The 23,410-nt window shown below is 44.0% G+C and overlaps 8 protein-coding genes across 11 annotated transcripts; 3 read left to right on the top strand and 5 right to left on the bottom strand.

The window, feature by feature from the left end:
- Window positions 1-790: 790 nt before the first annotated feature.
- On the top strand, window positions 791-10,245 carry RB195_023942 (uncharacterized protein; the record flags this gene model as incomplete). Of its 2 annotated transcripts, XM_064211554.1 has the most annotated exons (11): window positions 791-879; window positions 1,421-1,517; window positions 1,834-2,377; window positions 2,435-2,668; window positions 3,262-3,433; window positions 3,488-3,566; window positions 4,326-4,416; window positions 4,667-4,767; window positions 7,587-7,690; window positions 10,124-10,128; window positions 10,184-10,245. In XM_064211554.1, the coding sequence occupies 11 exons, from the start codon at window positions 791-793 to the stop codon at window positions 10,243-10,245; spliced, it is 1,578 nt and encodes a 525-aa protein (XP_064067434.1). The 2 variants fall into 2 exon arrangements, with proteins under 2 accessions (XP_064067434.1, XP_064067436.1); XM_064211553.1 differs by lacking the exons at window positions 791-879; window positions 1,421-1,517; window positions 2,435-2,668; ... (5 more) ...; window positions 10,124-10,128; window positions 10,184-10,245 and having other exon boundaries at window positions 1,999-2,412.
- Window positions 4,717-8,440, bottom strand: RB195_023943 (uncharacterized protein; the record flags this gene model as incomplete). The annotated part of the gene is made up of 2 exons (XM_064211555.1): window positions 4,717-4,811; window positions 8,293-8,440. 2 exons carry the CDS (start codon window positions 8,438-8,440, stop codon window positions 4,717-4,719), a joined length of 243 nt encoding a protein of 80 aa, XP_064067435.1.
- Window positions 10,246-10,278: 33 nt separating the features above from the next.
- On the bottom strand, window positions 10,279-10,743 carry RB195_023941 (uncharacterized protein; the record flags this gene model as incomplete). Its single annotated transcript, XM_064211552.1, has 2 exons — window positions 10,279-10,404; window positions 10,507-10,743. 2 exons carry the CDS (start codon window positions 10,741-10,743, stop codon window positions 10,279-10,281), a joined length of 363 nt encoding a protein of 120 aa, XP_064067433.1.
- A 1,625-nt stretch (window positions 10,744-12,368) lies between these two features.
- On the top strand, window positions 12,369-13,918 carry RB195_023940 (uncharacterized protein; the record flags this gene model as incomplete). The annotated part of the gene is made up of 2 exons (XM_064211551.1): window positions 12,369-12,593; window positions 12,848-13,918. The coding sequence occupies 2 exons, from the start codon at window positions 12,369-12,371 to the stop codon at window positions 13,916-13,918; spliced, it is 1,296 nt and encodes a 431-aa protein (XP_064067432.1).
- A 916-nt stretch (window positions 13,919-14,834) lies between these two features.
- RB195_023939 (uncharacterized protein) lies at window positions 14,835-16,824 on the top strand (the record flags this gene model as incomplete). Of its 2 annotated transcripts, XM_064211549.1 has the most annotated exons (5): window positions 14,835-15,221; window positions 15,291-15,412; window positions 15,478-16,447; window positions 16,506-16,633; window positions 16,683-16,824. In XM_064211549.1, the coding sequence occupies 5 exons, from the start codon at window positions 14,835-14,837 to the stop codon at window positions 16,822-16,824; spliced, it is 1,749 nt and encodes a 582-aa protein (XP_064067430.1). The 2 variants fall into 2 exon arrangements, with proteins under 2 accessions (XP_064067430.1, XP_064067431.1); XM_064211550.1 differs by lacking the exons at window positions 14,835-15,221; window positions 15,291-15,412; window positions 16,683-16,824 and having other exon boundaries at window positions 15,569-16,447; window positions 16,506-16,637.
- Window positions 16,825-18,385: 1,561 nt separating this feature from the next.
- Window positions 18,386-18,595, bottom strand: RB195_023938 (uncharacterized protein; the record flags this gene model as incomplete). Its single annotated transcript, XM_064211548.1, has 1 exon — window positions 18,386-18,595. One exon carries the CDS (start codon window positions 18,593-18,595, stop codon window positions 18,386-18,388), a length of 210 nt encoding a protein of 69 aa, XP_064067429.1.
- Window positions 18,596-19,047: 452 nt separating this feature from the next.
- On the bottom strand, window positions 19,048-19,740 carry RB195_023937 (uncharacterized protein; the record flags this gene model as incomplete). The annotated part of the gene is made up of 1 exon (XM_064211547.1): window positions 19,048-19,740. One exon carries the CDS (start codon window positions 19,738-19,740, stop codon window positions 19,048-19,050), a length of 693 nt encoding a protein of 230 aa, XP_064067428.1.
- Window positions 19,741-19,932: 192 nt separating this feature from the next.
- RB195_023936 (uncharacterized protein) lies at window positions 19,933-22,545 on the bottom strand (the record flags this gene model as incomplete). Of its 2 annotated transcripts, XM_064211546.1 has the most annotated exons (7): window positions 19,933-20,183; window positions 20,237-20,502; window positions 20,618-20,761; window positions 20,828-21,629; window positions 21,684-21,834; window positions 22,023-22,213; window positions 22,308-22,545. In XM_064211546.1, the coding sequence occupies 7 exons, from the start codon at window positions 22,543-22,545 to the stop codon at window positions 19,933-19,935; spliced, it is 2,043 nt and encodes a 680-aa protein (XP_064067426.1). The 2 variants fall into 2 exon arrangements, with proteins under 2 accessions (XP_064067426.1, XP_064067427.1); XM_064211545.1 differs by lacking the exons at window positions 19,933-20,183; window positions 20,237-20,502; window positions 20,618-20,761 and having other exon boundaries at window positions 20,803-21,557; window positions 22,023-22,201.
- Window positions 22,546-23,410: the final 865 nt, after the last annotated feature.

Here is a 23,410-nt window from a genome sequence, read left to right as displayed (position 1 = left end):
ATCGCGATCAACAGAACAAGTGGATGCCAAGGAATTAACTTGTTCTCTCATGCCTCGACAATCTGCACACAATCAGAACGAGGACAAGTCTGCAAATGGAAATCACTTGAACTTACGTGTGAACCTGAATCCGAAACTTTCACGCGAGGTACCACTTACCAAATAATAGACAGCAAGAGATGTCCTCATGCAGGTTCCTGCATAGGATCCAAGTGTGCTGCTATCAAAGCTTCAAGTCTAGTACCGGAGCTCGACAAAGGAAACAAGTTCTCTGGGATCACCTCATGTGTAGAATCGTGTGGTGGGCCTGGTTGCGACTGCTTCTACTGGGGGTCCGGATGCCTTTTTTTACAGGATATACGCGGCTTCCAACAATCCGCAAGTTTTCGAAATTTTCCATTGTAATCACTGGAAGCAAGCCGCGAAGATCAAAATAGCCCATCTCGATGCTATTCGAAGAAACACTCAGTCGATTACCACCTCGTTGCGCCCAAATGCACCGGTGAAATGGAAAGAATTCACATTTTCATTGTAGTCAGTTACTGTACCACCCACTCCACTCCTGAACAAACCATTTATTTCGGACGGAAATAACACAGCACTATGGAATTCCGACTTGATTCCAGCCGGCAGAAATCCATGCTAATTGCAAATGCATGCAAGTAAACATTACAGCATGGTTCAACGACCTGAAAAAACGCCTGCCAGCATTGTTTTCTCCACTTTCGTTTAAGAGGGACTCGGAAGAACAAGTGCAGGCGAATATTCCGAGCATAACGACGAAATCATCATGACCCTCGAAGAAGATCTTAAGACCGATATCGTGGTAGATGAAGCCATTTGCATCGTGGACAACGCCATCCTGACAGGCTGTTACAAGTGTGCAAAAGGTGCAATTGCTCAAGTAATATGCACGTCCTCAAAAAGGCAGAACTAACATGTGATACCACAAGTTTCACAATTGAATTTGGCCCACAAGGAATTATATCTGCACTTCATTTCAGTTTCACCTCTGCTCGACTATACATATGGTGTTCCGTATCGTGCGGCGCATATCACGCAAGTATTTACACAATGGTATAGAACTGTTCTCGTGGCGGGGGTAGTACTTATTCCACTCCTAGGGCTCACATATGTATTCCTTCTTTTGTGTTTAGTACGCCTTTTTCTATGGATTTTTAAGCAAGTTGCAAACATTCTTCGGTATACGTTTCTTAACCTTTTCCGCTCCTTTCGTTTTCTTCGGACTAAAATCGCAAAAAGCTGGCATGGAAAATAGCAGTGAAACCCTTTCAACAGACACTAAAGCTTGCACTTCACAAAAAGCTAAAAAATTACCCATTTACTTCCCTAGGAAAATTTCTTCAAGTTTCGCCTTTTCTCCATCAAGTGCATGCATTCTTCTCAAGTCCTATTTCAGAATAGACACGCGTGATCTGGATGGCGATACAAGTTTTCTCGCTGATCTTCTTACGCAAGACAACCCAAGTGTCGAGTTCATCGAGCAAGATCTACGAGTAACGCTCAAAAACGCAAACGCAAGACAACCCAAGTGTCGAGTTCATCGAGCAAGATCTACGAGTAGTCCATAGACAAGTGGACATTCGCCTGACACTCCGCACCCAATGGAAGCACATTAGAGAAGACAACAGCTTCGTCCTATCAAGTCCAGGAGAGCAGTTACTTCTCATCAACCGAACTCTGCGCACAGCGGCTATAACCAAGGAACGTATCTTGAGGTTGGCCACTCGCTACATCCTCAGTGATCGCCTGTATGATAATCGCACTCACGCCGGGAGGCTCTCCTTGTTCCAAAGAGAGGATTAGCTCGAGGAAGAACGGGAAACGGCAGTCCAAGCTCAAGTTGTACTGAACTTCGTCGACGATGGTTTGATACTAGTCAACGACCTAATCGGTGAACTCGAACAGCGACTTGGACAAATTCAGCAGCGTTTCTACAAGTACCAAGCTGAGTCCGCACAAACCCAGAGGCAGCAGATGGCAGACGTCCTGTCGGAAGAAGCCACACGTCTAACCTACTCGTTTGCTTCGAAGGACGAGATCGCTAATTTAAAGGACAAGCTACGAACGCAAACCGAAGATGTGGAAGTCTTGAAGAAGAATCTTGCCGATCTACTTGCAACCCAAAGAACAGACGGCGTTCAAGTACAAGTTCATCAAGGCAAGTGCGAAGAAGCGGTTCAAGTCTCTAGTGCTCAGAAGACGACACGCGTATTCGTGGATGGACAAGTGCAAGTCTCCCAAGTAGACGACAAAGAATACTTCGAAAAAATGATCGAAGAGGTAAACAATGAAGATTCAAGTGTGGAAATGTACTCAAGACCTCAATCTCCAGCACATCGAGACGAAGAGTATAGTAGGCAAGTACAGTCGGAGCTGCCAAACACTTGACAAAACGCCCACTCCATCGTAGGCCTCAAAGAGCGCATATTCTTATTAGAGGAGGCACTCGATAATCTACCATTCCGGAACTTCGGAGAAAGCTCGAAGGGTGTGGAGGAATGGGTCGTATGCGCGTTTTGTCAAGTAAGAGCAAGTCACTACTCGGACTCGTGCCCCAATGCTCGCAACGGAGATGAACACTTCCAGATAGTGGTGAAGAACGAGCTATGCAAGTATTACCTCGAGGATTGCCCAGGATTTCCTTGTAAGTTCAGTGGTAGAGAGTGCTGGTACTGTGCTCGCATCAAAGGAACGATAATCGAAGGCATCATTCCCAAGGACGGCGGTCATCACAGAGCATTATGTAACATTCCGGACGCGAAGCCCATCATTCGGCAAAAGATAACGGCTGCAAGGAGGGAGCTGGAGAGAATGAACGCATTCGCGTACAATCGGCGATGGGGAATGTCGATAAGATCGACTTCAATCAATTTCCCTTTTTTTGTACTATTGTGTACTATGAAGTGTTGTTCGAGTATCAAATATTATGTGCTGTGAACTGTTAGTCAACTTTTGGCTTTCTGTCAATCAATAGGCGGGGAATGCGATATCTGAAGCTTTCATCTAAATGCTGCGCAAGGCTCCAAAAACATAGCGTTCCTCTCCTTCCTATAAAATGCTCACTGGTTGCGTTGTAGCAATCCACCTCATTGATCCTTTTCAAGTATTGTTAGAACGCCGTTGAACTCACTTCTTTGAACAGCTTCATGAGACCTGGTAAAATCATCACCGCAAAGAAGTATTGCAAAAAACTGGACAAAATGCACTGGAAACTTTAACTTCTTTGCCCGGCGTTAGTGAACAGAAAAGGCCCGATTCTCCCACTCGACAATGCCCGGCCACACATTTCAAAGGTGGCTGCTAAAGTTGGACGAGTTAGGCTACGGAACTCTGCTTCACCCACTGTATTCGCCGGAGCTTTCACTACCCAACTATTACTTTTTGAAACATCTGTACAGCTGCGTAAGAGGTAAGATCTTTCAAAATCAAAGTGATGTCGAAAACGACTTCCGGAAGTTCCTAGGCTCCCAAATGTCGGACTTCTACGGACTTTTATGCAGCAGGAATGTGCATCTGTGTGTAGTTGTATCTCGTTGACAAAGGTGCGTGAAATGTAATAGTTCTTATTTTGATTGATGTGGTTGATTTTGAGGCGAGTTATAGCGTTTTGAACTGATTGTTTGAAGACGCGCATTAGTTCTGCACTAACCCAACAGTAGGGGAAAAGGTTTAATTAACTAAGTTTGAGGTATACCCGCATCATAAGGAATGCAGTATTTTATCAGCCGGGAATAAAATTTTAGAGAAATCTCCTATTCCATAATAATGGTCTTTTTCAAAATGTTATACCCGTGCTTGGATAGGGGTATTGTCGATAAGATCGACTTCAATCAATTTCCCTTTTTTTTGTACTATTGTGTACTGTGAAGTGTTGTTCGAGTATCAAATATTATGTACTGTGAGCTGTTGGTCAAGTACTGGTTTTTTGTCAATCAATAGGCGAGGAATGCGATATCTGAAGCTTTCATCTAAATGCTGCGCAAGGCTCCAAAAACATAGCGTTCCTCTCCTTCCTATAAAAAAATAAATGCTCACTGGTTGCGTTGTGGCAATCCACCTCATTTGATCCTTTTCAAGTATTGTTAGAACGCCGTTGAACTCACTTCATCATTCAATTCGTTGCAGTTATTGAAAACCGAAAAGGAGAAGTGCATGTAGCAGTTCATTGTGCATATGGTTGCTTGTTTCGTATGTAATCGTCGTAACTATTTGTGAATGACATTATTTGTTTGTCGGTCTAATTACCCAAGTTTGAGGTAAAAGCCTAATTTGGACGCATTGGTGTTCGTGTCGTGTGAAAGTACAAGTTTACATCCGCGTGGCGTGGTCAAGGACCATTTGGCGAGCAACTAAACAAGTACACAAGTCAGTGTCACACACAACGCACTGCAGGTATGAAGAAACCTTCATATGTAAAGTGTTCCCCTCCCAAGTGGTCCAGTCTTCCTAAAGCATAGATGAAAAGAATGCAAAAATAAATATTAGGTTGGTCTGTAAGTTCGTAGCGTTTTTATTTTGGATTTTATTTTAGAATCATTTGTGCTTTTTTTGTCAAAGTGTATATACTATTCGAAAGAACTCTTTGCTCTACAAAACTGTTACAACCGCTTTTCTGATAGCTTAATTATTCACGATTTTTTAGGTCTAAAAATGGAATATCCAGGAGGCAAAAATCGGTTTTTTCGAAATCTGCTATTCTTCGCTCTTCGTCGAGGCCAAGTAGCTACCGAAGTAGTCCGAGTGGTTTGCACTAAGCACGAACGGAGAGGGTGTCATAGGCGAGTCCACTGCACGGAAATGGTTAACAAAATTCAAAAAAGGGGACTACGAATGAAGCAGTAGCACTGAGAAGGTATAGTGCACTGAGAAATGCTTGAAAAAAAACGTACGGTCAACAAAGAACTTTATATAATCCAGTTACACCGCGTTAATGAGGTTATTTGCTTGAAAAGACTCATGCGACAAGGCCAAGTAATTCTTCTGCTCGACAATGCTAGGCCCCACGTTGCAAAAGTCGTTAAGGCAGCTCCACAGGAGCTCCATTGGGAAGTTCTAATGCATCTGCCTCACTCTAGTGACCTTGCACCTACGGATTATCACCTTTTCCGCTCGTTGTCCAACCAAATGAGGGGTCTTTCCTTCGACAATGAAGAGAACCTCGAAAAGTGGCTCACCAACTACTTCGAATCTAAGACCAGACATTTCTGGCGAAACGGCATCAATAAACTGCTCAAAAGGTGGGAACAGGCCGTAAACAATGAGGGAGATTACATAGCTGATTAATTTGTTGTTGCAATTATTGTTATTTTCAATAAAACTTGATAATAAAAAAAACACTACGAACTTACTGACCAACCTAATACAAGATTTTCAACTTTTCCAAGTTCGAAAAACCGTGGAGGGAGGGATCCAGAAAACAATAATAGTTTCATAGCGAATCTCTTTCAATGTGGTATACTCCTATCGACCTCCCTTCTTCTTCTCCACTCCTAACCTCTCTTTTCCCCCTCTTCACCCTTTCTTCTCCCTTACAATTATCTTCTCCTCCCTACTCTCATTCACCATTTCACACCATTTTTCACACCGCGCGGAACGTTGAGACTTGTTTTAACTCACCGCTACGAAGTATCCGTTCCCTATGACCTAAATTTCTGTTCCATAGGCGAGCTAACTGACAGAACTCATATTTTCTCAGATACTCTGAATCAATAACACTTTGTAGAATTTAGACATCTTGAAAGTCAGATGAACGCGTTGGAGAAAAGCTATAAGATTAGCTTGATCCTCAAACTGCCTGAATATTATGTTATCACTTTCCAGTTACCCCTTGTAGTGCTTATGTTCGGTGGAAGAAAATATGAGGACTTTTAACGGTGATGGCTTCTAATGAGTAACTAAAGTGACCAGGAGCAAACAATCGGCGGTGATCTAAATGGAATCAGTTCACTCCCCCTAGTGGAAATCTGCTACTGTTTTTGCTTCAGCGGTGTGATTCAGCGTCATTAGTTTCTTTTTTAAAATTCAAGCAACAACTGCAACATATGACTTGATGCTTTGCTCTGTAATCGCTATGCATCTCTATGATACGATGAGGTTTGGGTTAGACACTGTGGCTTGGACTGAGAACACTTGACCATTGCAATAGTAATTTCTGGACTCATGTCATTTCACGAAATCTCTCCAGTAATTGGTCAGCGAGAGTGATTTCATGTGCAAATTTCAAGATTACATCATATTGCAATTTCTCTATTTGATTCCCAGTTTTGATTTCTTTAGTTGTGAAATATCAGGTCTATTCCAGGAAATCACAAGCAAATCATAACAGCAACTCTAAGGATGAAATTCAAAGTATTCACGTAGAAAGGATTCGCTTCTTGAAAACGCCCCGAAATTTCTAATAAGGAAGGAGAGAAGAGCACATCCTACATATTATTGAGATCCTTACATATTGTTCAAAAATTAACTGAAACGTGCCTCCTCTATAATGCAGCTGAAATATCGTGTCAAGCTATCGCAAAGGTCGCTTCCCAGTAAAATTCGATCTCTTTGCTTTCTTGGTTACGATTTGTGCGCTGCCGCGTTCACACAGTGATGGTTGCATATCACCGTATGTATATATTAGGTTGAGCCGAAAGTTCTCGGACAAATTTACAATATTTTTATTTATTTTGCAATTTTCAAACGATAACTGTAAATCATTCGAAGTATGCCCCATTGGCATCTATGGTCTTCTGCCAAGGTTTAGGCAGATCGTAGATGCCTTTGCTCCAGAACGCTGTGGACTGTTCCTTGAAGAACTGCTCGAGTGCCTTTTTGATTTCGTCGCAGGTTTGGAAGTCTTGACCATTCAGTCATCACTACCATATTGTCCGAGAACTTTCGACTCAACCTAATATTTATCACCGTGTACATATCGGAAGCCTAGCTGAGAGTATACCACTGCTCAGATTCACCCCAATGTTAGCAAAACGTAGCAAGGTTGCTCCCTGATTTATATAGGTTGAACGACGACCCGTGGTGAAAGCTAGGCTTGCCAAGAGAGAGCTGCTTACCTTGGGGAGAGGCTTTTTTTAGCTGCTCTAGCATATACACAACCTCAGCACCCTGGACACTGGGCTCTGCAGCCTCAGACGCCGGATGGCGTGCTGAGGATTAAAAGAATAAAGTCTCTAGCGTTGATCGCTCCACTTGAGATGTGCCACCGCGTTCATTTCAATTCAAAATCATTTGAGGTTTACGAACTAGCCCGTACAATGACTTGCGGGGACTAGCCGGTGTCTCAGTTTAGTGTCTTTATACTCCCAGACAACTCTGGTACCATTTTATCGACCGCGGAGGAATGAAATACCTAGTTGGCGGTGAAGAACCTCCAATCGATCATGCTGGAGTAACGGCGTAACCTCTTGCCGACTGTGCTACACCACCCACTGCGACCGGTGAGAGGCGATCAAATCTCAGGTTGCTCAGAGCGCCTCTGATTCTTTACAAAGGTGACCCACGCACGGCTCGCTGTGGAGACTTCCTCAGACTTTTTAGTTACAACGTGAGAACAGAGTCTACAGGGACTGACCACAGACGTCAGCATCACCAACTGCTACTCACCAACATCAGCAGCTGATGACTCCCAAGTTTACGAGAAGCTAGAGGAACTAATCCGCAACGAGAGGTCCTTCTATAAATTCGTCGTGAGAGACTTCAACGCAGAACTAGGAGAGGCCACATAAGAGGGATACAAGATGGTAGATTTGAACTGGGAAACCGGAATGATTCGTCTTGTCGAGTTGCTGCTCGGTACTCTCCTTTTTCATAGGGGCCCTCTTTTTATGAAGAAAGATCATCGTCGGTGAACATGGAAATCGCTCAATGGTACGACTAATGCGGAGATGGACACATACTTAACCACCGGGAGTGGTGCCTACTTGACATCATATACTTTGTAGTAGAATCATTTTTAGTAGTTCTGATCACTGCGTGCTAAATTAGGAATTATGAAAAAAGAAGAAGAAGGACTTTGAAGTTTGATCTGAATGCATCGCACATTGAACAGTGAGTAGCAAACACAAGCTGCAGAATAGCGTTGCAGGAAGATCTTTCAAAATACAGACAGAAGAAGATTCTGGAAGCAGCACAAGAAAGAACGAATCTAAAGAAGTGTCGCAAGGATCTCCACGAATATAATATTCCGCTCACGGCCTCGCTGCGCGAAGACGAGATTCGCACTCTCATCATCGTGGGATGAAGATCATTACAAAGAGGTTCCGCTCGAACCTTTCTGTTCGTCAACTCCTATTTCAACGCCAATCATTTTCAGTGGTAGAATCCCACAACGGATGTTCGCTTCGGAAGTACGAGCTGCGATCATAAGCATGAAACGTGTCACAGCCTCCGGACTTACTTTCTTCGAGCTGATGGCCATCCTCTTCATGTAATTCTAGCAAGGCATTAACGTCCTATTTCCACAAAAAAAAAGAAATCCCAGACTAATGGAAGACCTCGCGAACCTTGAGAATATGACCAAGAGGATCTTCCGCTAGTGTTTCTGCTGGAGCACATACAGACCGTGTCGAAAGTAACAGGCATTTGCCAGAAAGACTGTCCTTTTTTTAACCTTCGTCGACTATGAGAAAACCTTCAACAGCGTGGAAAAGAAAGCAATAATGTCAGCGCTGGTCGATCAAGGTGTGGACGCGTCGTATCGTGAGGGCATTAGCCAATTGCCATGATCGATGCACCACTACGATACAACTTTTCCACCGCCCCCTAACCATGCCCATTGGAGAGAGAAGCGACAAGACAACGCTATTTATATATCTAAATCTGTTCACCACGTCATTTTCATTGTGGGGGATAATGAAATCACTTGCTTAGGAAGAAAGAGCCTTACGCGTTGATTGAAGAATCTTCTCGAACCTTCGTCTTGCGTACGACATCGTTCCCTTCTTGAGAGGTACCACTGAAACAGAGATAATGCCCAAAGAATTGAATGGAGCAAGGAAGAGGACAGGATTAGGAGGAGGCGATTAAATAGATGGAAGACACAGTTCATGAAGAACGTTTACTGCGAGGACGGAGGAGTAAAACGTGAATCCTCTTATGTCATGGAAACTTTGTCATACGCATACCTCGGACGTTCTATACACATATGGAACGACTTGAAGAAGAACCGAATAGAAGGATGAGACCAGCGTGGGCAGCATTCGAGTTCGTCAGGGAAGCTACGAACCAACTGACGGACTAAGAGCTAAGCGCCCATCTTTTCAACTCGACAGTTCTTCCAACGCTATGTTACACAATGAAGGCGTGGGTAGACACCGTAGCACGTCACGTCCCAGCTATTTCCCACCCAAGGACTTTTGAAAGATGACTTTTGATGTTAAACTAGTTCGCGCAACACCTAGCCAGTCTTCGCAACTGCGACTTAGGAGCAATGTCTCGTCTTCGTCTCCCCAAAGGGATATATATCGAGTGCAAAGCATAGATGGGTCGTTCACATCATGACAAGAGTCGACGATAAATGGGCTAAAAGAACGCTAGAGTGGATCCTATGAGATGCTAAAAGCCGGCAGCAAGATGGAGTGATGTGCAGGGTCAAGCGTATAGTTGAGAAAAATCCGTCCTAAAAGCGACCCTCCCTCGCCGACCCTCCCAAAAACGACCCCCCTCATCTCGTTCCTACCAGTATAGCTGCCTACACAGCAATCAAAAGTTGGGTGAAATAAATAAATAATAAATAATAAAATAAATGAATAATAAAAAATAAATAATAATAAAAATAAATAATATAAAAGGAATTAAAAGACAAATAAACGCCTAATAAATAAATTAAATAATACATAAATTACAATAATTTAATTAATTGATGAATTTAAATTTTTATTAATAAATTAATAGTATAATAGATTATTTTAAAAATAGTAATGCTAAAAGTAAAACAAAATATATATTGTAATGCAGCGATATTAATAGAACAAATAACTAGAAAGTATATGTTAATGTTAATTGTATGTTTCAGATGCCGCGTGACGTGTGCCAGGTGGAAGAAGATCAACAATAATAATCGAGGTAGAAAAGCATTTAACAACTCGATGGACTGATCTAGACACGGTTAGAATATTGTGTTTGATTTTCTGTAGAATTTCTAAAATAATGTGTGTTCCAGGTAGCACGCATGAAGATGTGGAACAGTCCAGTGAGAAGACAACAGAAGAAGATGTTTATTGATTTTTACACATGCAAAAAAATTAATAAATGATTTTAATCTTCTATTTCGAGCAGCAAAGTCCTCGAGCGGAGAGCTTGCTCGAGTAGCTCTTGGTGTTCCAGAAGTTCGCGTTCCCGGTTCCTTTGCCGTTTCACAGTGCTTCGTTTTACGACCCAAATCTGAGCAGAAATAATGATAATAGCAGAAAACATTTTGAAACGAATTCCAAAAAAAATCACAGATAGAGTGGAAAAAAATGTTTGCAAAAAAAAAACTCTTACCAGTAGCGTGATGATCGTGGCCAAAGCAAAAATTCCGAGTACAGCGAAGATAAATATGGAGGAGTGGTCAGTCGGTGTAGCTGTTGTCGTCGTAGTCTCAGGCTGAGAAGTGAGCCACGCTTTTCTCAACGCTTTCTTCTTTGCCAGCCACTCAGCTGAAGGCTTCGGTCCGGAATTACCTTCTCTAAGACGCTTAAAAGCCTCTTCAGGAGAAAGGCTGGCAATATCTTGGTACATCTGTAAATACTGGAATTAGTGTATAAATAGATCCAGTAAATGATTATAATTAGGCGAGAAGATTTAAAGAAGTACCAGTATAATAAAGGAGGACTCAAGATAAAGATTGCTCGGATTAGCACGAAGTAGACGTTACTGCAAGAATTAGAAGTGAGTCAGTATGTATGTAGACGTACAATTTAAAAAGATAAGTGAGCTCTAAATGTGTATTCGGTAACACTATTGTAGTGTTTGGCACTGATGAAGAGATGGTCGAAAGTTCGATCCCCGCCGGAGCCACTATTTTTGCAAAACGTTTTCCAATTATTAACAAACGATTTTACTCACCGACAATGGAACTGAACGGATGAGAGTTCGATCCCCGCCGGAATCTAGATTTTTGCAAAACCTGAAAAAAATCACTGAGAAGAGCATTTCATAAGCAGATTCTTCTGGAATTGTATTCAGAGCACTGTTTTCCATATAAAAGTGTTATAAAGAGGTTGTTTTAGCGATTAGAACGAGGCCTTAATTGGAAATTACCGCTGGACTGGTCGGATTTTGTTACCTTGAAATAAACATGAATAACTCACTAACAAAAAGGCGCAGGAGGATAAAGCTAACAGCTTTGTGTAGAGGAAGATTTGCGCTACAAAATGGTTGAAAAATCTTTTTTAGGGACCCTCTGGTCTTTTTGAAACCTAGTTGAGAAAAAGTTGAGAAATTTGCCGTTTTTCTCAACTTTTTCTCAACTAGGTTTTTTAGAGATAAGAACCATCTGCAAAAAAAAACCAAAAACGGATTATAGTAGCAAAAATCTTCCTCTACAACATACTTTAAACCGATTTTGTTTCTATAAACTATGAGCTGAGTTATGGAAGTTTGTTTGAAATCACACAGATTTTGACGCGTTGCCGAAAATCTGAGATTTCGCTCTTTTCCTCGTTGCGAGGATGCTGTAGCGCCGTTCAAAAATTCGATTCCATATTTGGATACAGCATCAGGGAAAACCCCTAAATGCAAATTTTGGCCTTTGTAGGTCTTCTGGTTCTCTCAAAAGCTAGTTGAGAAAAACTCAAAAATTTGAGGCAAAAATTGAGATTTTTCTCAACTAGGTTTCAAAAAGACTAGGAAGGCTAGAGGCACCAAACTTTGAAGAAATATAGAAGAAATCTCCCTCTACACAAAGCTGCCAGCTTTATTGCACGAGAGTCACTTTGAGCCTAGATATTGAGAATCTAGTGGAGCCTACTTTGTACTAATTTTAACCCTAATTGCGTCTGTAGATGTCTTTTTTTCGTTTAGTAGGAGCATCAGAATTGCTTTTTCGACTGAAAGTAAGAAAGCCGTCGCTGTCAGAAGAGAAATCTGCTCTCTAAATTCTTTTACGTTAAGTGCAAAAATACGACCTCTGGCAGGGATTGATCTCTGACCGTCACAATAAAAACAGCGCGACATCGCGCTGATGCTTCGAACCACGATGAATCGTTGCTGCATCAGCCGTTATTTCAACAGATGATGTAATGGCCAATTAGCAGATATATCGAAATATAATAATCGATCGATGGGGAAAGGTCACGCATAATGCACTTTATCTGCACAACACTTACCAACTTGTGTCAGCGTACTTGCCTTTCATTGTAGCTATGCTTCTACATTTACTTAGTGCTCTTACACTTCTGTTAGCTCCTGAAGATCTCGTTTGTCATCCTTTCCTAAGCGAATTTTCGACGCTTCGTTTCCGTACCACTGCGGATCTTCAATATATTGAACTGGCTGTAACGGAAGAGTGCCGAAGCAATGTGCAAGCTATGAAGGAAATGAAGATTTCCTCATATGGTCTGTTAGTACTCAACAGGAAGTCACCTCTGGTTAGTTTCATTTCTTTCAAATAAAGTAGTAGCACACAATTCTGTAGTTCTTAGACTTGATGAGTTTGACAACAAGTCGATTTTTTAGACGGATCAAAACTTTAGGTAGCTAATTGCATTTAAAATGATTGGTTTTCTATTTTATCACCTCCTCCACGTTATCACTTTATTTATTATGCATAACATTTATTCAATATTTCAACTGTTTCTGCTAACTCAAAAGTAGTTAGTTTGTAGAAAATTTGATGTTTCAGAAAGATAAGGAACGCAAGTTCTTTACTTCGATCTTCGCAGACTTCAACAATGAAAAATGGCCTAAAAACAAGGAGTTCCAAGCCTTCTTCGTTAGCGGAAGTCAGGAACCCGATGGCAGTGTAGTTCCACCTGGAAACTTTCCACGAGCGGAGCGAAAACTGCATTTCAACTTTTATAATCTTAAGGCTAAAGCGGCGAAATGCTCTCGGTTGATCAACTGGGTGTTCTGCAATCTCCCTTCCGATCAGCAAGAACACGGGCAGAAATCGCTACACGAATTTTTCCCTTCGTCTAGCAGAACGGAGCCTCCGCAGATTCATCACGAAGACTATTACCGTGATGGGCAATCCGTTTTCATCGTTTTGCATTTCAAAGGGAAGGACGCGGAGCACTTTGCCAAATTATTCAGCTATGTAGGAACCAGTCGCAGAGGAAATGCAGTGTATCGAGAAGAAAATCTACACATAACACTAGAAAAACAAGAGTGGTTATCGTCTCGAATAGTTGATATAGTCGTCTTTTCTCCATCAGACGATGTTTCGAAGGTGATACCGATGGAACGATTGGACAATTTGTGGCCAGACATCAATCGCCAAATGGTCTTCCATGTCCTTCCAGAAAACTCCTTGACTCCTCAGAATTCCGCCTCTCTTTGCGGCTCTAAATGGGCAATCACTAAGAGGACTCCCGGGTATGACAACAAATGCGAGGGCGAAGGGTTTGACGGATACCTTGAACAATGGAATAGACGTCCTGATAACCCCATTAGAAGGGGTGGAATGACAACGACTACGACAACTACGACAATATCTCCAGTCGAGGGTGGAGGTCCAGATCGAGAATATCCTGGCTCGCCTACTGATTTCGGCGACACAGCTGCGGATGAGTTCCCTGCTTTTCTCCTAGGTAACGCTGGCCTCCAATATTCTAGATTGGAGGCCAGCATGTCGAAGCTGCTAGAGAAGGTGCAGCATATTGAGAACAAACAACAAATGTTCGGCGATGCTCAGATGGCGCTCGCCGCTGAATCGCAACATACAACGAACCTCCTCAAAACTATGATGAGCTAGTTAAAGGAGAGAAATGAGTTACAGAAAGCCGAGATAGAGTTGGAGGATCTGAACCTTAGAAGGAAATTCTGTCTCTATCGCGATGAGAACGCGCAAACAACTCTTCGTCGTAATCTTCAGCAGGTTGGAATTAATGGCGAATCTTTCACTGTGAAACAAATAGAAGCTCTGGTGAACAAGCCTTACTTGGAGTACTATAGAGACGCTTCTCGCCCCCAGCTGGACTTCATGCGATGTTCTCTTTGTAACAAAGACGAAACTAGGTTTAATCCAGAAGATGGATTTCGAACGTGCGCAAGCGAGCAGCAGATGTTTGGAAAGAACGTGAACCTCCTTGGGAGAGGAAGAGTTTTGTGCTTAAATAAGACGTCAGATAGTGCCTCACGAAACCCCAGGTACGGTATCAGCCGTGTTCTGAATCGCTTAACATTTCACGAAGCATCAAAAGAGCACACAAGTCTTTTGGATAGTTTTAAGAGGGAAGCAGCAAGAGTTCGAGACAGTATATCCTCAGAGAACGTCGCAGCAACTGTCACATCGTAACGTCACAACTGTCGTACACGATTGCAAAAAAAGGACTTCCTTACTCAACACAGTTCCCTCTTCTTGTTATGGCTATGAGAGCCGGAGCAGTTGGAACCAGCGCACACTATGATCCCACTACTGTACATCGGATGATCAAGTCATTTGCTGTACACATGAAGTATGACCTAGTCAAATACTTGGTCCAAAACAGAATACCATTCTCAGTGCTTCTCGATGGATCAACTTCATCGCGTGGAGTAAAATGGATCGTTTTCCTAGTAAGGACTGTCTCACCACAGCATAGGCCTACAACATTCCACTTTTTTTTTCTGATGTCGAGAGCGAAACAGCGAATCACATCGTGGAAGCCTTCTTGAGGCATTTGAATGAGATGGAATCGTGGGCTGAAGCTCCAGGTTTGAGCGAAACCATTAGGAACTATGCAATGAAGAATATGGTAGGTCTGTTATCCGACGGCGCTGCAGTGATGCAAGGGCATATCGGTGGGGTCTACGCAACGATGAAGAATTTGATACAGGAGAGCACGAGAAACGATGCTCATCCACGGGATAACCTCATTTTGTCAGTGTGTATGGCGCACAAATTAAACCTGGCAGTGACCACTGAGAGAGGAAATTTCTTCCAATTAACAGAAGCAGTTGTTATGGAAATGTACCACATATTTGGAACTACGGTGCGAACGGTAGGCAGAAGAGTATACAAGAGAGTTGCTAAGCAAATGGGCTACCCCTATCTACAAATGAGGGCACTGTTCAAGGTGCGATGGGCTGCAAGTTTAGTGAATTCAGTTTCCAACATATTGCGTGTGTATCCAGTTCTACTGCAGACATTAGAGATACTTAAAAGCCGCAATCGCTTTCCGGCTGAAACAGTGAAACGAGCAAAAATCGCATCGTGGGTTCTCATGGATGGTCGCACATTCATTGCAATGCACCATGTACACACTGTGTTAGAAGTTCTTACTTATCTCTCATTGTCACTCTAGGAAGAGGAAGCCCTCTTTATTGATCTAGCTTCATCTTGGAGGGGATTACTGAAGCTCTGACTAGCAACATTTGTAATATTGAAACTGAGCGGCAAATCCTTGAAAGAGGAGTGCTCAAAATGTACGACAGATCGACAAACAAGTACAGTCACGTCAGCGATGATTATTTCAACAACTACTTCACTTCTCCTGAACAGCACCCAGCAGGTACGGGTCTGCTGCTTGGGTATAACCCGAAGGCATTCAAGGACTACTCTCCCTCACGCGGCGGTCATTCGGAAGAAGAGGAGGAGGAACAAAAACAACCTGAGGTACAAGAAGAAGAACAGGAAAGCAGAGCAATGCTCAACATAAAATTGTTCCGAAATTTAGAGCTCGCAGAAGCGCCCGCCGGAATAAGTTTGACTCAAGAAGATCCCGACTTGGCTTATCATATTGAAGACTCGCCGGACTTCGATTTACGACAACTCCGAACTGTTACCCTAGGACGAGTGTATGAGGCTACCAAGCCGACTACGTCGGTTGCAGACGCTGCATTTCATTTTTATCAAGATGTTGCTAGGGCTTTGCAGCAACATATGGAAAGTGGAAGGGAGCACGAACTTCGGCCGAGTGACCTGATTGCATTAGAAAGGCAAACAATCATAGATATTGTGGAGTTTGCTGGAGACTTTGAAAGTGGATTTATAGACTACGTGCCAAGTGATTGGAATTTCCCTGACAGAGGATGTCCAGAATATATAAATCAAGAAGAGCAGAGATTCAATCCCAGCTTGCGACATGAGCTCATCCTCCATTCCATTGGAACCTTAGAGCGCTACTGCAACATCGCAGGTTTGAGAGAACCAATGATACGCTTCTACAACACTATAAGTCGAGCCTTATCTCAGCATATGCAGTGGTCATCCATGCGAGATAAAAAATTCGGTAGCCCGTATTTGTACGAACAACTTCTGAAAAACTCCCATAAATTTGGAATTGCGGAGGAAGTGGCGCAGGTACAGCTATATCACATTGTTGTAAACTCCGTTTCTAATCTTTATCTCTTCGTTCTAGGCTATCAGATGTGTTCTGGTAATTCCTGCCAGCAATGCAGATTCTGAGCGAAGTTTTTCGGCAGCAAATCGTCTATCCAGGGAAGAGCGCAGCAATATCAACTCGGAGACGCTTGACCACTTAATGACGTAAGTATCCTACACTCATATTACTTTTTGCTAAGTACTGGGTCTTAAGTGTTCAACGCAATGGACCCAGCTTGTTAACTGTGTTAACAAGCTTGTTAACTGTTAACTGTGAATCCGGAGCAGCTGGCTTCCCAATGGATACATCCTCTACCAGGACTGCGTTTGCGACCTGGGAAACCATCCACATATGAAAAAGAAGGCAGTCTTATGAAAGAAGTCAAACATGCTATTGCTACTGGTACGTTTACTTTGTCTACGAACTTCTTCTGTTTTCTGAAGGCTTTCCTCTTCGTTCAGGTAATGTGGACTCCCCAACCGCCTTGCACGTGCGACGACATATGATTTTGCACGGGTTGAGCCACCGAAGTGACTCTGACGTCATGAAGCATAGATTAGAAGAGCAGGAAGATGCTAAATCGTCCATCTTCAAGATTGGTTCAAAAAGCGCAGTATTTTTATTACCAGAATTGTGAAGAATAAATTCTTTAAAAATCATTTTGTGGTTTCTGTGCCTTCTTCTTATCATAACTTTTTATGCTACGGTAGTCTTCCTCAACTGCAACCGCAGGACTTCTTCAATAGTTTATTCAAATATCAAACAAATTTATTTTGAACGCAAGTGCTGAATACGCATCATTGACGTTTTTTCTTCCTTGAGGCAACTTCCACTTTTTAGTCGCAGATATTGAGACCTGAAAGAACCTTAGAATACGTTTTAGTTGTGAATATCTTCTGATACGCGGTAAAAACGTGCCATTCACTGCTAATCCTCCATCACGTTTCAGCATAACGTCTGAAAAGAAGCAGTGCAGTTTCCCCCCCCCCCCCCTGACCCGACACCCCCCTTTACGACTCCCCGTTGAGAAATTCTCAACACACGCTTGACCCTGGTGATGTGTTCACTACACAGCTGGATCGGCTGAGAGCTCAGGTGGACTCGTCTCAAAGAGCCTGTCAACGTCACTAACGAAACGTGAGAAGATTTTGGGGGACGACGTTTGGAAGAGATGCTGAGGCCCTCATGTTCGGTGAAGACGGGCCATCCAGGTATCCAAGCATCTAAGTACATTGAAGATCATCTGCTGATATATTCACTATGATAGTCTGTCACAGCAATCCTTCTTTTTGAGAAATTTGTAATTTCTTAGGAATAGAAGCTGAGACTCCAGAAACAACTGAACAGCAGATTTGAGGCTAGTGAAAAAAAAAACGGACAGTATTTGCTGAAATAAATGGTTAAGGGCTCGGAACAGGTGATAGTCTGATGAGGCCTGGGGAAACGGGTGGATTGGCCTGAAACTATCGCCGCGCACAGCTTAAAATCTACGTGATGTTTTTTTTAATGTTTTGATTATCGTTGTGCCGTTCAGTTTAAAGACAGAGTATAAATTAACGATATTGGGATGCCTCCACAAATAAATACCAGTGGAGTGTAGTTCTCGAAAACAAGTGTTATCACGCTCATTCCCCTGCTAATTAGGAGGAATTCGTGTAAAACAGCAAAAGTATGAGGTCCTGTCTCTCGACGGATGCATCTTATTACTCTATCAAACTCGGGTCCTGGAACAGCGTCATCAGTCCAACTATTGACTTAAGTTGACCTAATTGGCAGGCTGATGTCACTAAACCTTTTCCGAGGTGTGCCGTCCTCGAACACGACCCTGCACAACACTCTCGATCTTTTGCAAGAGCTTGCAGAGAATCGATCTATTCGTCCCATGTCCCGCAAAACTTTAAGTCTCGCCTGAACTGCTACTCACGCCGATTGTCCTCAAGCTCTCCTTCATCAGCTGATATCACAGCTTCTGTTTCTGAACAGGTGGCTTCTTCCAGCTCGAACCCGACGAACTCCTTAGAACTCGTTGAACAAGGCGATCTGCTGGTCTCCTTATTGTAAGACCAAAGAAGCGAAGACGGATTTCTGTAGACACTTTCGGTGGCGGTGCAAGATGTTGATATCATTCACGTGCCAACCGCCGATTCACCACATCGATTTCCGCGTAAACATCTTGATTGTTGCATACCTTAAGCCAAAAGTAATCAAGCAGCCGTCTAAGCAGCTTCCTTTCTAGCATTCAAGGTTCTCCATCACCGTGGGTGGTGTCCCAATCCGTACATCATGATGAGGCAAATTGCAGATAGGTAACTCGTAGCTTAACCCCGTTGGTGACCATAGACATTTCGTTGAGGAGTTAAGTGTAGAAATGGCCTTAGCTCATCTCTGCTGAATATCAATCTCGTATCTGCCATTGTTCTTCTGCGTACAGCCTAGGTAACAGAGGGTAACTTGAGCCGTATCCAGCTGAGCTCTCAGCTGGTCAATCCGTATAGCGAACACGTCACCCCATCTCGTTGGCGATCTCCCTCGAGGGTGTTTAGCATCTCTCTGGGGTCCACTTTAACGTTCTTTTAGTCTATCTATCGTCGAATCTTCTCATAATGTGACCGGCCCTTCTACGCTTTGCTTTCGATATATATTCCGCTTCAGAACACACTTCAGACTTCAGAAGCCATTTCTCAAGGGCTCTGTGGGTAGTGAGTAGTTTCCTAGACGTGGCAGCGGTATCTGCCCACATCTCCACTGCGTAAGAGAGCGCTGGAAGAACTGTTGAGTTGAACAGATTGAACAGATAGGCACGAAGATCTTCTTCCGTTAGTTGGTCCGTAGCTTCCATGACGGGTGCGAATGCTGCCCATGCTGCTCTCATTCTTCTATACATTTCTTCCTTCAAGTCATTTTCCATGTTCACTGAACGTCCGAGGTGTACGTATGACGAAGTTTCCACGATTTGGGAGCTTTCAGATTGTACTCCTCCGTCCTCGCAGTAGGCGTTCTTCTTGAACTGTGTCTTCTTTCTGTTTATTCGCGGTCCTATTCTCTTCCCTGCTTCGTTCAATTCGTTGAACATCGTTTCTGCTTCAATGGTACTGCTCGAAAAGAGAACGATGTCGTACGCGAACCGAAGGTTCGAGAGAAATCTTCCATCAACACTTATTCCACCGCCCCTTTCTTCCCAGGATAATGATTTCATTATCCATTGTAATGCAGCCGTGAACAGCTTCGGCCATATAGCATCGCCTTGTCGTACTCCCTTTCCAATGGGCATGGTTAAGGGACGGTGGAAAAGTCGTATCGTAGTGGTGCGTCGATCATAGCAATTAGCTTATGCCCTCACGTACGATGCGTCCACACCTTGATCGACCAGCGCTAACAGTATTGCATTCGTTTCTACGCTGTCGAAGGCTTTCTCATAGTCGACGAAGGTCAGAACAAAGGGCAGGCGATTTTCCCGGTAAACCTATGTGACCTTCGATACGGTTTGGATGTGGTCCAAGCTGCTGAACCCTTGACGTAGTCCGACTTGTTCTTGAGGCGGAGCTTCATCCAGCGTCCTAGATATGCGCGTGAAGATGATCGTGGTAAACACTTTGTATAACACGCTCAGCAAACATATCGGACGGTAGTTCCGAAGGTCTTCTCGGTCACCTTTCATATGGATAAGAGCGGTTTGCTTTTCAAGGTTTTCCACTGGACTGGGATACTTTCTTTCTGAAGGTAGGATGTCATGTGCGCTGCTAAGATTACATCAAGTGGATGACCACCAGCCCGAAGAAAGTCTGCTGATATAAAATCAAGTCCGGGGGCTGTGCCAAGTTTCATGCTCTTGAAAGCGACTCGTTCTTCCGAAGGGAGAATCCGTGGTGGAGCTTCATCAGTGGGAATGATCGGGCTTGACACGGGAGTTGATGAAGGGAAAAGGTTCGAGTAGAACCTCTCCGTAATGATTTCTATCTCACGACGAAAAGACGTGCGAGTCCCGTCTTCGCTCAGCAGGGCTGCTAGCGGAATATTATATTCACGGAGATGCCTGCGGCACTTCTTTTTGACTCGTTCTCCTCTCTGCTGCTTCCAGAATCTTCTTCTGCCTGTATTTCGAAAGATCCTTATGTAACGCTTTTTTGCAGCTAGTGTTTGCTACTAACCGCTCAATGTGCAATGCATTCGGATCAAGCCTCAGTCCTGCTTCTTTCCAACAATTCCTCGGTGCTCTTCGAAAATCGATCCAAGTTTGTCGTGCGCGGCTTCGAGGTACGTTCAAGACAGGCTCGTAATCCTCCGAGCAACATCTCGTAGTTCACGTTTGAGCCCTCCTAGATTTCGCACTCACCTAGGGACAAGGAGTCCTCGAGTACGCAATCGTCGTAGACGACTTCTTTTCTTCTTCGTTGCCGATAGCAGATGTTGTTCCCATCGTACGGCTAAGTCGTATTTTTGCACCAAGGAGACAGTGATCAGAACCACTTCGTAGAAACCACCTCCAGTTGGTGAGTATGTGGTCGATCTCCGCACGAATCGCGCCATTGGGCGATTCCAGTGTTCGCCGACAATGATCTTTCTTCATGAAAAGAGAGTTCCCATGAAAGAGGCGAGCGGCGGGCAACAGCTCGGCGAGACGATTGTTATTTTCATTCCGGTCCCCTAGTCCAAATCTTCCGATCCTGTATTCCTCTTCTGTGGCCTTTCCTAGTTTTCCGTTGAAGTCTCCGACTTTGTAGGAGGACTTCTCGTTGCGGATCACTTCCTCCAGCTCCTCGCAAAACGCGCCCAATTTGGATTCACCAGCTGCTGATGTTGGTGAGTAGCAGTTGATGATACTGATGGGTTTTTGGCGCAGACGGCGGAGGCGAAGAATGGCCAGATGAGGTGACAGGATCTCGTGGGAATCGACAAGATGGACGACAGATGGGTGCTCACCAAAACCAACCCCGCCTACATTTCGCGACGGAACCTTCCCTCCACGAATGACGAGTGTACCGCCATTCATCTGTCGTACGTCGCTCCTTCTGCACTTGGTCTCCTGCAGAACAATCACGTAGAATTTGATACGCTCTGCAGCTCCGAGAAGGGCATGCAGATCAGCATCTGTGGAAACTGTTCTCGCGTTGTAAGTACACAGTCTGAGACAGTCTCCATGGCGAGTCGTGCGTGTATCGCCTTGGTCCAGAATCTAAGACGTCCTGAGCAACCTGAAATTTGATCGCCTCTCACCGGCCGCCATACCGTCCGACGTCTGAGACGGCGGGGCCCAGTGGGCAGGGTACTGAGGCAGTGAATATGCTGGAGTGGCAAAAAGACTTTTCTTCAAACTAGGCAGCCCTGCCAAGGCTACCTTAGCTTTCACCACAGGTCGTCGCCCAACCTATATGGATCAGGGAGCAACCTTGCTACATTTTGCTAACATTGTGGTGAATCTGAGCAGTGGTTTACTCTGCTAAGATTCACCACCGTCTTGGCTTCCGATTCCGAGAAGTCGGAATGTCGGATGTGTCGAACTCCTTCTCAGCTTGGGAGGCCCCGTCGAACTGCGATACACAGCGGAGGACGAACCTCCGCTGTGCATCGCAGTTCGACAGCCCAGAGTAACCTCCACGCTACTATGAAGCGGTAAACCGTTCTGGGGGACTTCAAAACAATATTGACAAAATGTTGAAGTTTCGTACTGCTTTCCGCGAATATAACAACATCGTTGGTGTACTCGAGACCAGTCAAGAGGCACCTTGCATGTGCTAAAACTATGTCTGAAGGATATTAATCGACTGTTCTTTGCATGATGTCGTCGATAGCGAAGTTGAACAGGAAGGGTCCTGCATGTCATGAAGCAAACAAACGAACATTCTTGGTACTTGAGAAGACGGACTCGATGAGGAGAGTCAAAAATGGCTTCAAAATCCGGAAAGACTGATTGCATTGGCTTCGAGTAACGCTGCCAGATATCGATCACTCTCCTAACGATGAACATCTGGTCAATCACAGATCGGCCAGCACAGCAGCCAGGTTGCTCGTTGCACGTTGTTTCTTCGCAGTGCTCAATAAGTCGACCCAGGGTGATCCGCTCCAAAGCCTTGTACATAACACGCGGCAAAGGGATTCCAAGGAGCAGAGATAATTCTTAAGGTCCGTGATGGATAACTTCTTGTGGAGTGGAATTATAATAGCGCGTCTCCACGAGTCAGGTATCCTTTCGTGAATCCACATTGAGCGGATGATCCTTGTCATCTCACGAATCCTAGATGGAGGAAGATATTTCAGCATTTCTGTGCTAATCCGGTCATCTCCTCCAGATTTCCCATTCTTCATTTTTTTTAAATACAGACCAAAACCTCCGACTCCGTCGGTGGCTCCTCGTTAACCGCATATTTCGGTCTATGAACGTGGTCTTCTTCGGGAAGTGACGGTGCATGCCGGTTTAGGAAGGTCCTTCCAAGGTGGAAAGGTTGCAACACTCCTTTAGCAGTGTGGAGGACTGGAGAACATCTTTTCATTTTACCGCCTCACTGTTTTAGTAAAGCATAGGCTCTTTGCGGGTTCCTGTCCTCCCGCGCCTTTTCAAACTCCTTCTCTCTTGACGTCAACTCGCTTTCGCGGTTTTTGTACCTGCCCACAGCATTTCAACCAGAAGGGGGAGGGGGGTCCAAATACAGATACGAATACGTTTACAAAATAGCTATACGTTAGCGGAATTCCGTTCTGCTTCTTTCGTCACTCAAACGTCCTGCGTCAATATTCCGTTGAAGAGGAACTCCTCGGTTTTTGTTGTAGAACCGTATTCTGAAGCTGGGAAGAACTGGACGGTGGTCAGAGTCGGAAGCAACGCGTTGATTTCAAGGTAGAAGGCGGGCAAACTGTTGTCCTTAGTAGTTTCCGTAGGTGCATGGGCACTTACGATCCAGAGTTTATGTCCTCTGCGATCCCGCAGTCTCACAAAGCGCATCTAG

The sequence above is a fragment of the Necator americanus genome, chromosome X (assembly GCF_031761385.1).
Source record: "Necator americanus strain Aroian chromosome X, whole genome shotgun sequence".
Taxonomy (NCBI): domain Eukaryota; kingdom Metazoa; phylum Nematoda; class Chromadorea; order Rhabditida; family Ancylostomatidae; genus Necator; species Necator americanus.
Note: the sequence above shows the minus strand (reverse complement) of the source record. Positions and strands in the feature narration are given on the sequence as shown.